Source organism: Exophiala xenobiotica (assembly GCF_000835505.1).
Source record: "Exophiala xenobiotica strain CBS 118157 unplaced genomic scaffold supercont1.5, whole genome shotgun sequence".
In the NCBI taxonomy this organism is placed as follows: Eukaryota; Fungi; Ascomycota; class Eurotiomycetes; order Chaetothyriales; family Herpotrichiellaceae; genus Exophiala; species Exophiala xenobiotica.
The window spans coordinates 1,972,474-1,984,538 of NW_013562490.1; the positions used below are offsets into that span (position 1 = coordinate 1,972,474).

Sequence of the window (12,065 nt, forward strand, 5' to 3'; positions counted from 1 at the left end):
TTTTGGTTTTCGCTTTTTTGGTTTTCGATTTTTCTCCCGGGCCATGCGTACACGTGACGTGAATCATGGTGATCAAATCCGAATATCCGGAAACCATCAACGCACGGCACCTAGATTGGACTTGGGATCATCAAGGTATGGTTGCTTGAGCAGAGACAATCCCACATTCGGCCTATATACAGGTCATATACAAGGCCACTGCTACCACAGAGTGGTCACTATCGGCAGGCCGATGCCACCCGCGCCTGGTCTGACTCCATGGCTACGGTTAACAGCATCACCGTGATACAACAATAGCCCCGGCACATTATGCACCCTGAAAGGGATTCCTCTTCTCGCTCGCCTTCGGTATCGGATCCTCAAGACCATGAGTTGTCTGCGTCTTCGCCGGCAGACGATCACTTGTATCAGCATGACATTGCCCCCACGAGATCCGATCATGCCTGCTATGCCATACCTGGTGCCTCCGATTCGGCCCTCGACGGGACAAATTTCACGGTTCGAGGTCTTTTGGTAGGAATCGCGATTGGCATCATCATATGCTTTTCCAATACATACTTCGGGTTGCAGACAGGATGGGTGTCCGGGATGGCTATGCCCGCATCATTGATCGGGTTTGCGATATTCAAAGCCATATCACCCTATCTGGCACTTCCGTTTACCCCGGTGGAAAATGTATTGGTACAGACGGTGGCCGGAGCTGTGGGAACCATGCCATTAGGCTTAGGTTTCGTAGGGGTCATGCCCAGTCTGGAATTTCTGCTCAAGAAGAGTGAGGGCGCACCAATAGATCTGAGCATTTGGAGGCTCTTCGTCTGGGGTGTTGGACTGTGTCTTTTCGGAGTGGTCTTTGCTGTCCCACTGAGGAGGCAGGTCATCATACGTGAGCGGCTGAAGTTTCCCAGCGGCACCGCTACCGCTCTGATGATAAGTGTCTTGCATGGCGGAGCCAAAAGCGATGAAGCCAAGGAACGAGAGATCGCAACGCAGGGCACAGAGGAACGCGAGGAGCTGTTGCGCGAAACCGACCGAGACGATGTCAACAGCCAGCCTGATGAGCGTGATGTACGAGCCGACTGGAAAAGACAAATCCGACTTCTCATGGTAGCCTTTACCGGATCTGGATCTTATACCTTGATTCAATACTTCCTCCCTATTCTGCACAAACTGCCGGTCTTCGGCACATACCTGGCCAATACCTGGGTTTGGACACTGAATCCATCACCAGCGTACGTCGGTCAAGGCATTATCATGGGCCCAGCGACCACCTTCCACATGCTCTTGGGAGCAATCGTAGGCTGGGGCGTACTCAGTCCCATCGCCAAACACAAAGGCTGGGCACCCGGCTCCGTCGACGACTGGGAGACAGGAAGCAAAGGTTGGATAGTCTGGGTCAGTTTGGCCATTATGCTCGCCGATGCAGTTGTCAATCTAGGCTGGCTAATCCTCCGACCCACCATCAAATACGGTCCCGACTGGGTCCGCACAGCTCAACACCACTATAAACACAGCAACTCCTGGGCCGACTTCTTCCTTGGCAAACAGTTTGCCGGTTACCTCGCCCTCGACACATCTCCAGACTCTAATAATAACTCAGCACCACGCAAGCCCGCGAAATCCTCACCCTCGGACGACACTCCCGACGACGCACCACCACACCACCTGATTTCAGGCCGCACGGTCTGCATCCTGCTCCCACTCACCCTCATCCTCTGCGTTCTCTGCATCCACGTCACCTTCGGCACCTACATCCCGATCGGCCTAAACATCCTCGCCATCCTCCTCGCCTGTGTCCTGTCCATAATGGGTGTCCGTGCCCTGGGAGAGACCGACCTGAACCCGGTGTCAGGCATCTCCAAACTCACGCAACTCGTCTTCGCCCTCGTCACCCCAACTGGCAAACACGCAAACCACGCCATCGTCATCAACCTGCTTGCCGGCGCCGTCAGCGAAGCCGGTGCCCTCCAAGCCGGGGACATGCTCCAGGACCTCAAGGCGGGCCACCTCATCGGCGCAAGCCCCAAGGCCCAGTTTTACGGTCAAATGATCGGCAGCGTGGTCGGGGCGTTCGTCTCCGCGGCCGTCTACAAGCTGTATGTCTCGGTGTACCAAGTCCCAGGTGAACTCTTCGAGATCCCGACCGCGTACGTCTGGATCTTCACGGCCCGTCTGGTGACGGGAAAAGGTCTGCCGCCGATGGCGTGGCAGGTCGCCCTCATTGCCGGCGCGATTTTTGTCATCACCACGTCCCTGAGGATATACATGCTCGCATACCGTGACCAGAAGCCCTGGTGCCGGACACTGCATCCGTGGATACCAGGGGGTATCGCGGTCGCGGTGGGCATGTACAACACGCCGAGTTTCACGCTGGCCAGGACCGCCGGAGGGATAATCAGTTACTGGTGGGTCAACTGGAAGCGACGAGGCGAGACCCGGGTCATTGTTCTCGCCAGCGGCCTGATCCTCGGCGAGGGCGTGATGAGCATCGTGAACCTCGTGCTGGCGAGTTTGGGAGTGCCGCATCTATAATGTCTACGCCAGAATATGGTCAGTGTGGGTCTCGAAAGAAGTCCACTATGCGCAAGCCTAAAGACTAGCATGTCGAGGACGGATATGACGACCATTGGCCACTACTCGTGGAGGTTGCGGCTACTTGAGCTGGACGATTTCTTTCTCCGACAGCGGAGGAAGTGCGATATGAGTTACGACTCTTCTTTTACATGCTATCAGCGCTGACGAGCATGAGGCGTTCGGGACGTCTCGGAGGTTCCATGTATATAGAATAGAGCATCCGAATAGAGGATATATTCATCATTTTCATGTATGAGTTATCTATCCGTCATCTCTATCTTTAGGGTCATTGACTGAACGTAATCTATTTGCAACGACCCTGACCAGAAGGAGGTGTCGATGAGCCTCTTGTCTCTTGAAAGGAGCTTCTTGAAAAGAGCATGTGCGTGGTACTTGCACCTTGCGCTGATTTCGGCACAAACCTTCCGACAGAGAAACCAGCCTGGTCATCTGACTTACCCATTCCATGGATGCAACTGCCTGCCGTAGCCTATCCTGGGCGATAGTAGTCTCACTGATGCTGTGGTGTAGATTGCGCGGATCCCGGCTATTCACAGGACATTGGTCTTTCACGTCATCGAACAGGTCCAGGTCCTTCAGCTATTTGGAGTTAGAGTGGACTTCAGCAATTGGATGTGTACACAATTCATACTTGAGACTCGTAAAGGATGGCCCTTTCTGTTGATGATCTTCAACATAGGTCACCGTTTGGACCTTGGCCGACTCCAATATGGTATACGAGAACGGTCGAGTACGACACGAAGTGGCCGTGAAGTTCTGTTTCGCGCGGCACTGTGGCGATTGACCATTTTGTGAGTTGCGGCTCCGGGCAGTAGCATTCTTGTTGCATATTTCGTCCTCAAGCAGTCTGGCTATTCCCATGACTTTGACAACGCCCCGTGCCAGTCAGGGAGCTTCAATTGTGTCCGGCCGCCAATCGCAGAGATCCTCTTGAGTGTCGAAAGAAGCAGGGACTTGTTGACAGATCGGCTCTGGTGCTGTATTGCTGCTCTTCAACACGTAGCCCTGTGCTTCCAGTGCGTTCTCCGTTCTGTCCACATGTCGCCTCACGGCTCCACGGATAGCCACATCCTCTCTGCGAACTGGAGGAGCATATCTCTTTGCGAAAAGGGATCGTATAGCAGCTGCGAGAAGAGCTCCTCCAATCCTGCGGGGGTGTTCAAACCCAGCTCGCCTGCAGCAGCTCTGGAAACATCGAGGTACCATCGCAGATCATCGCCGTTGTCTGCGCAAATGCCTCCCAGCACCACGACCCACAACAAACAATCTGCATGCGGTCCCCAAAGTGACCCAATGCCAGTACTTTCGAGCCTCTGCCTGAGTGTGTGAGCGGACTTGGAGGCGGCCCTCCAGCCCAATTGAGGCGACCGCGCCAAAGCAACCCAGAACGCCGCGGCAATTCTCAAGGACTCCGTCCGGTCATCCATCTCGGTATGCAACGGCATAGAAAGCAGACTGTGTAATATCGTCAAGCAGCTCCAGCTGAACCACTTGTGGTGTTCCGGGATATACTGGTCCGCATCATGCAGGTATGCCGACATTTTGAGGACTTGAATCAAGTCCAAAAAGGCGTCCGTCATTGATCGCGCCGCATTGAGAGCCTGAAACATCGCTTCGAATCTGACTCCTAGTCCAAAGTCGTATCGGCCTTGAGATTCGAGGCTCAAAAGAATTTCGTCCGGCAACGAGCCTGGATCACATGTCGAAAGAAGTCGGGGAACTTCGAGAGTCTTCAGAGCCGCCATGCAATCGAGCATGATCATTTTCTCTTGTTGATAATCCTCAAAGGTGCTCAGGCCACCTAAGCTTTCAATCATGGAGAGCAAGGCCTGGAAATGAGGTTCGGCGACTTCAGGATTGTTCGCATGAATTCCTGTGCAGTAAAGTCTGTGAACGTCAACAGCAATTCGGTGGTCAATTTGTCCGCTGGCAATCTTCGCCCTCACAGCCTGTATCGCTTTAGTCTTGAAGAAGGTTGGCACTCTTTGGAGGTCTTCGTCATAAAGGTTTGGCAATAGGAGGTTGCCTTCTCGCACAAGCATTTGTGTCGCAGCAGAAGCTAGAAAGGCATACATGTGCGCAGGCTCTGACATGCAGGCTTGCATGTCTGCGTGAATCGAGGGCGCATGCCTGATCTGCCCAAGGGGCACCTTTTGGACATCTTTCCAGAACTTCTCGGGAAGTATGACAGTGTTGTAGTGCTGGATGAGCGGAGGCGCCCACTGTTCCAAGATTCGCTGGTTGTTTGCGACCGGGCTGGCTATCCGGCTCGATGATCTGGAGGAGGAGGACATGTTCATCGACCCTCTTTGAGGTGGGGTGACAGTATAGTTTGGATGGGTCATGTCGAAGAACTGACCAGGCCGGTAGAAAGGTGAGGTCTCAAAGCCACTGACTGACATCGTAAGGACGGGGGCCGATAAAGCTGTTGAAGCAAAAGGGTTTGAGAACATCGCGGATAATTGGGGGTCGAGCGGATCTTGCGGCAAAGACGCTGGACTGGTGGAGTGAAATTGAGCATCGCTAAGGTCAAGATTCTGGAATATGTTAAAGTAGTCACTGCCGTAAGATGGTCCTCCCTGAGTCGACGACGATACCTCATTAGAGGGCTCGACCATTGCAGGACTAGGAGAGACAGAACTTTGACTGCTTGACTGCTGACCCGATATGGACTGCCCCCAAAGCCGCCGTTTACGGGCGAAATTTTGGCGTTGGACATGGCTCTGTTTTGTCCTGTCGAGTTCTGCATCCTTCGTCGTCCTTGTGACCGTCCAGGCATCCTCATTCACGAACAAGAACTGCGAGTCCGGAGACTTGGTTCTCTTCGGCTTGGTGGGCATGACACCGAGCTCTATATATGAATGTAAAACCCGAGGCCGTTTTGATGGTCAACGGAAGTGTTTCTGATTAGGTAAAAGGCCACGCTGCTTTGGTAACGGCTGCAATCTCTGGTAGGCTCAAATCGGTCCACCGTGTAGCAGAGTAATGGGGTACAGGGGTTCTCAATGGCGAGACGTTGCGACTGTGATTGGGAGGATTGCAGAAAGCAGGCTGGTAGAATCGTTGTGGCTTTCTCCTGATTGAGGTTAGGTTGCTGATGATATAGTTTCCCTAGATGTCATTGGGACTTCAGACCCTGCTGCAAGCAGTATGAAGGCACGATTTCCCAGGGGTCTCGCTCGCGTATGGTGATCCTTGTGGAGCGTGGTCGGTATGCTGCAGGCGCTCTCTGACAATGAGACCCTTGAAGGCTTATAAGCTTGCCAGGCTTGCTGCAAGTCGTGGCCTTGCAACCTGACTGTATGTGAAAGGATTGGGTTGAAAGAGACTCAGATGCAGTCGGGAAAACTTCACTGTCCGAGAAACATAGATTTGCCTCCGGGCAGGACGCATATGTATATCACCTTAGCTGATATTGAATCGACTGTGAGAGCTCATCAGGCTGGACTCGGCCATGATGCGGAAGAGGTCTCCATTGGTGCGTGTCACAAGCCGGACGAGTCGTTGAGGCGCCACGAAATACCTGCGGATGCCCTCTGGACGGAGAGTACATTTCGACCTCTCCGAAGAGGATGACTTACCATGAATCTGCATGACGGCCAGCGCGAAGCGAGGTAAGAGTGGTACGGTCATGATCGCCGGACGAGACGAATATGGCGCATGCCTAGCGGCTGAACGGGGGACGGAAGATTTAGCCAGTAATCCGAAAAAGACGCGAATGATGGATGGAATGAGACAGAAAGGTGAACATTAGAGTCGATGAAGAGGAATACATGAGAGAGAACGGATATCGAAGGTGTTGTAGACTGGGAACCTCGGGACAGGTAGATAGGTGGAGGTCGAGCTTAGGGAGTTTCAGGAAAGTGTAGACAGTAGTCAGTACAGTAGTCAGATCACTGATCACTTGGCAGGAACAGCAACTGCTCCTACGCCAAACAGATTTGATGGGGCTAGGCAGGGGAGCAGCAGATGAGGGTTGTTTTCGCATACGAATCTGTCTTCCAGCAAGGCGGGTGTGAGAGGACGCGATTAATGGATGTTCGACAAAGTTTAGTGATGGTTCGTTGGTTTCGCCCGGAACATCTCGTACGGCCGACACCCGGAAACTCGCACTGGGATGCATACATAGTACCGACAAACACCCAATCAGCACATGATGGCACTTCATTCTAGGCGAGTTGGTGCCTGTATGACGGGCTTCTGTACACCGAGCGCATGTTCGATTCCAGCGCTGACCGACCTTCGAGGGGCTGGCTTCGTACTTCCTTACCTCACCATGCATGAGTGTCCATAACGGGCTCTTGCTCGCCCATGATCCGACACCCGTATACCACTCGTTCGGTGTTGGAGCAGCCCGACTAAGGACACGAGAGGTGGCACAAGAAGCAAATCTGCACTGAACTCCTACTTCTTTTGGACCTACACATACCTCTTTCAGACATATAATACGAGAGGCACAGCTGGAAGCGCGCGCCGGTAGAATTCTTGGATGATTTTGGCATAATCGTCTTCCTCGGTCAAGACAGCCTTAGACCTTGTTGTTTAGTTCGTCTTTAAGCGCGGTTATCATCGCTACCGAGGTGGAACAATCAACGGCCGTTAGTAAGTTAGTAGCCAGCATACCTGTACAATCCCACAGATTCAAGTTGTTGACCGTTAGATAATGACAGCCACATGGACCACGGCATGAATTAGCGAGACATTCGTAACATGCATTGACGAACATCATGCTTGACCACGCGCCTTGCACGTCTACAATCTGGGAGCCGCCGGATGTTAAGATCGATTCGAACCAGTCGATTCTTGAATATCTTGTCAGAGTCACAAGGATCAACTCTACACTATTAGTACCTTGCATGCAAAATTTGTCCTTTTGCGCGACCTCTCATCACTAACGCGAGGCAAAATAGTGAGAAAGTGCCTCGGATCTGCTTTACCACGATAAAGCATTGTGTTGAAGCAAAGCAACTTGATGCAGCCCATTCCTAGTATGCAGCCAGCATAAAATAGTTCCCTCTGCTTACGTGCGGGATGATTCAGGGAGATGATGTCAGACAACGTGAATGATTTGGTCGGGTCCGGGAACTGTCTGACCGCGACAATCTTGCCAACATCTGTGACAATAGCGTGCAATAGTGGACACCCATAGTCAACTCCCGGTCTGACAGATAGAGATATCTCTCGGCTTAGCTACCAATTCCGACATATCAAAGATCTCCTCCAGCAACTGCGCGCCTGTCTTCCCATGACACAGTCGCCAAAGATTTGCGAGGCAGGACGGGCTACTGATACTGCAGTATTCATCCCTAGGTCTCAGCCACCATGGACTCCTAGTTTGGGTTTTTGCAAGAAGGCAATGCCCACGACAGTTTAACGAGCTTCTGCGGCTTTTGTCCGGCGAATGTTGCAGCCACGCGCTTTGCGCCCAACAGTCTCCCTAGCCATCGCCCTCCTTGACCCAGCACTCTCGCCGTCGCTGCGTTTGATATACCCGGCCATGCCCGGTTTCCGTAAGATGTCTCGACCAGATGTCTCTCCCCCTTTTTCGACGAATCCTGTCCTCGAACGAACGCAGTCGCAATGGTTGTTCACCCCAGACGAACTTCTCCTTTCGCCGAGTATACTCGAGGGCATGTCGGTCCCGCAAGAGTTGGCCAACAGGCAGAAGGGCGTTAACTTCATCACACAAGTCGGTATCATGCTGAAGCTGCCTCAGTTGACCCTTGCCACGGCGTCCGTCTACCTGCATCGATTCTTCATGCGTCATGCCATGGTTCAGAACAACAAACCGGGCCTGCATCACTACTCAGTCGCGGCCACTGCCCTCTTTCTGGCGACCAAGGTCGAAGAAAACTACCGAAAAATGAGGGAGTTGGTGGTGGCTTGTTGTCGGGTGGCTCAAAAACAACCCAACTTGGTGGTGGATGAACAGAGCAAAGAATACTGGAAATGGCGAGACACAATTCTGCATAATGAAGACCTCCTTCTGGAAGCTCTTTGCTTTGACCTGCAGTTGGAGCAACCCTATCGTATACTCCTGGATTTCCTGCGCCTCTATGGCGTCCAGGAGAACAAGCATCTGCGGAACACTTCGTGGGCGTTTCTGAATGATTCGCTCGTCACTACAATGTGCCTGCAACTTAGTCCGAGCGCGATTGCAGGCAGCGCGTTGTACATGGGTGTCAAGTTTGCCGGCATCACTCTACCTGATGATGAACGAGGTAGACCATGGTGGGACCAGCTGCGCCTCGAGATCTTGGATATACAGCGAGGTTGCAACATAATGGCTGAAGTTTACGAGAATCCTGCGTTACCACGACAAGGACAGAAAGACGCTTACACTAAGGATGAGGACCTGTCCATGTTTGAGAGGACTCGAAATGCCGCGACTCCTCAACCCGACCGGTCACCCGGTGGCAGCGCTAGAAGTGGAAGTCAAGGAACCAAGCGTGAGAGGAATGCCATGGATGATCGAGGTTCCGGAGAATGGGGGGCGAGTATGGCAAGAGGACCGTCGACGGAGAATCCATCGCCTCCTTCACCTAAAAGAGCCCGCCTGGACTCTCAAGACGAGAAGCCCAATCTGCCGGAGCGAGATCGTCCGACGTCACGAATTCCTTCAGGCGCGGGCGACGGAGCAATACACACTGAACCAGAACACAGCGCTGAAGACGTCCGGAAACGAATTGATGAGATTGTGGGCAGTTCATCGGAACGTACGGCAAATCTGCCTCGACGGCCCTCAAATCTGCCTCCAGACTCCGGGAATTCCACAAGACGACAATCTTCGTCAGGATCCAACCGGAGTGGTCCAACCCCATCCTACAGCAACGGTCATTTAGATAGGCTACCTCCACAAAGCCGTCCGGACAGTCGGGACAACGGTGTGTATAATCAAAGCAATCAGTTCGAGCTCTCAAGGCCCCCCCATCAACCTCCTCCCACTCAGAACGATGTTAGGCCACCGCCTCCCCCAGCGCCGAATCAGAACGGTCGTGATGAGCTTGACGATGTGGTTGATTATGGAAGCGAAGAAGGCGAAGTGTGAAAAGGTGCAAGTCGCAGGGCGTAAAGCAGCGTATCACAGTATCTGCCGAGTACAGATTAAGCCGAGGCCAATTATGACGCTTGATTCATCATGAGAGTACGGAGGACTGTGAGTAATCTTTCAAGTTTTGAGAAAAATCAGCACTCGAGATGCAGGGCACAGCACACGGCAGGGCCACGACGAGTGAGTGGCGAGAAAGAATGTGATGCGGGGAGATGGTCGCAGATTCATGGGGGGAACGACCGGCTCGCCAAAAATCCCTCGGCCCACACGACATGACGTGAACTGGCGGATTTCTAATAATCCAGTCGTGGCCAGTGTAAGCCGCATTGCGTGCTCGACTTTGACTGCGCATATAAAAGGTCAGTCAACGGCACTTGGGCAACCTCTATATTGCACCTTGCATCAGTCTAAGAAACTCGTTCCCTTCGGGATATTTTCAATCAGTCTATCTCTCTAACATTCGGCTCGCCACCATGTCGTCGACGACTACACAGACAGCCACTTCCACGATCCTATCCGGAGTTCAAGACGCCTCTTGGGTTCCTCGAGGATCAGTCCGAACAAAACTGAACTTCTTCCAAGATCCCGAAGATGGCTCCAAACCACACAACTACGTTGAAAAGCCACCACAAGGACAACCGCAGCGAAATTTCGGCGAGAATGTGGTCGAAGTCGAGATGAACGACATCAGAGGAAAGGAAAACGAGTTTTACCTCGACAAGGACGCCTTCCAGGCAGTCAAGGGCGTGCCGTCAGAAGAGAAGGATTTTAATGACGACGAACACATCAAGAAGGTCTACTATCCTGAAGTTGAGAAGCTGCTACTGGACAATGTCCCTGGCGCTCATAAAATCACCATCTTCGACCATACTGTCCGACGATCGAACCCTGATGCGCCCCGCGCGCCTGTCACCAGAGTGCATGTTGATCAGACAGCCAGGTCGACCGAGTGGCGGGTCAGGTTGCACAACCCAGAGGAAGCGGATGAACTGCTCAAAGGGCGGTACAGAATTATCAATGTGTGGAGACCCATAAATGGCACTGTCCAAGCACATCCCCTGGGCTTTGCGTCTGCAGACACAGTCGATGACAACGATCTTGTTCCTGTCGAGCACAGATATCCCCATCGCACGGGTGAGACGGCTGCCGTCCGATATAATCCTGGCCAAAAGTTCTTTTACTGGTCTGGTATGGACAATGACGAGAGACTGTTCCTGAAGTGCTATGATAGCCAAGAGGGCGTCGGGCAGAGAGTGCCGCATACCGCGTTTATCGACCCTAGAACACCAGTGGGCGCAAAGGGCCGCGAAAGCATTGAGGTTCGAGCGTTGGTCTATGGTTAAGATATTGCAGCGGTCGCATTATACGGTCTATCGCGGTGGTCCACGACGCTGGCCTTTACTTCGTTCTGAGGGTGTGTAAGATATTATAGCCAGTAGGCCGACATGATGATGAAATGATGCCATTTTTGTGATGACCATGAGATCATTCCTGTCTTCTTGTTTCTTGCTTGACCCTTTGCCTGTTGAGGTCTGCTACGTTTTGGTCTTCTTCGTTTAAGAGCGATTCAAGGTGGGTGGTGGAGTGGAATGGAATCTTGTTGCACTGTCACATAAGATTCCGATCCTGCCGTCCATATTCACACCCTCCTACAGAGACGAACAGGTAGTCATCGCCTCCCCTGAACCTGTCTGGCCCCCCCCCCTCCCCTCCCAAGCTCTACAACAATTTCTTTGGTCCCTTTCTCTCTCACCGCAAGTCATGTCAAGCTTCGCGACGGAACTGGGCTGTTCCAAACTTTTTCTCCCGGCGATTGCCATGGAGAATGCGGTACTGGTAGTCGTGCTTGTCTGAATGATCTCCATTAGGTACTCGGAACTCGCAGGCAGCAATATATCTAGGTAGTCACGAGTAATCACGGCTCGTCATGGCTGTGCGTCGGCCTAATGTGCCTGTACTCACTGCCAATCATTGCCGGTCGTCACAGTGAATGGGAAAGAGACGATGGCGCTTGTTTTTTTTTTGGTGAGTGCTAGAATAAATACATGATGGTACTACGTAGTAAGTAAGCAACCAAGTGTCTCGAGAATCTAGCGAGTAAGTAGCACGGTGATCGCCAGGGGCTGGTGAGGCCTGGTAATACGAATACGCTACGTCGTTCCAGGGGTTGCTGGTTAACTGTAGTGAGAAACCAGAGTACAGGAACTTTGAAAGTTACGGTGGTAGATAGGCATTGGTGCTCGCTAACTTCAAATTTTCAACTTCAGAGGGGGGCCAAAGGCGTGCCAAGGCGTACTCGATTCCTGGCAAGAATTCAGCTAAGATGTCCGTAATCCGGATATGGAATACTTCGTACTGTATATTTGACGTCGCATGAGTAGCTGTGGTAGTCCACGTAGTCGTGCCATGACAGACTACTTTT

At 52.5% G+C, this 12,065-nt stretch overlaps 4 protein-coding genes across 4 annotated transcripts; 3 read left to right on the forward strand and 1 right to left on the reverse strand.

Moving 5' to 3' along the window:
- The first annotated feature begins 57 nt into the window (after window positions 1-57).
- Window positions 58-2,833, forward strand: PV05_08494 (uncharacterized protein). The gene has a single exon (XM_013458011.1). The coding sequence runs from the start codon at window positions 310-312 to the stop codon at window positions 2,527-2,529; it is 2,220 nt and encodes a 739-aa protein (XP_013313465.1). The 5' UTR covers window positions 58-309; the 3' UTR covers window positions 2,530-2,833.
- PV05_08495 (uncharacterized protein) lies at window positions 2,828-6,468 on the reverse strand. The gene is made up of 2 exons (XM_013458012.1): window positions 3,224-6,468; window positions 2,828-3,171 (listed from the first exon to the last, which is right to left on the reverse strand). The coding sequence occupies exon 1, from the start codon at window positions 5,430-5,432 to the stop codon at window positions 3,639-3,641; it is 1,794 nt and encodes a 597-aa protein (XP_013313466.1). The 5' UTR covers window positions 5,433-6,468; the 3' UTR covers window positions 2,828-3,171; window positions 3,224-3,638.
- Window positions 6,469-7,993: 1,525 nt separating this feature from the next.
- On the forward strand, window positions 7,994-9,640 carry PV05_08496 (uncharacterized protein; the record flags this gene model as incomplete). The annotated part of the gene is made up of 1 exon (XM_013458013.1): window positions 7,994-9,640. The coding sequence occupies one exon, from the start codon at window positions 7,994-7,996 to the stop codon at window positions 9,638-9,640; it is 1,647 nt and encodes a 548-aa protein (XP_013313467.1).
- Window positions 9,641-10,116: 476 nt separating this feature from the next.
- On the forward strand, window positions 10,117-10,986 carry PV05_08497 (uncharacterized protein; the record flags this gene model as incomplete). Its single annotated transcript, XM_013458014.1, has 1 exon — window positions 10,117-10,986. The coding sequence occupies one exon, from the start codon at window positions 10,117-10,119 to the stop codon at window positions 10,984-10,986; it is 870 nt and encodes a 289-aa protein (XP_013313468.1).
- Window positions 10,987-12,065: the final 1,079 nt, after the last annotated feature.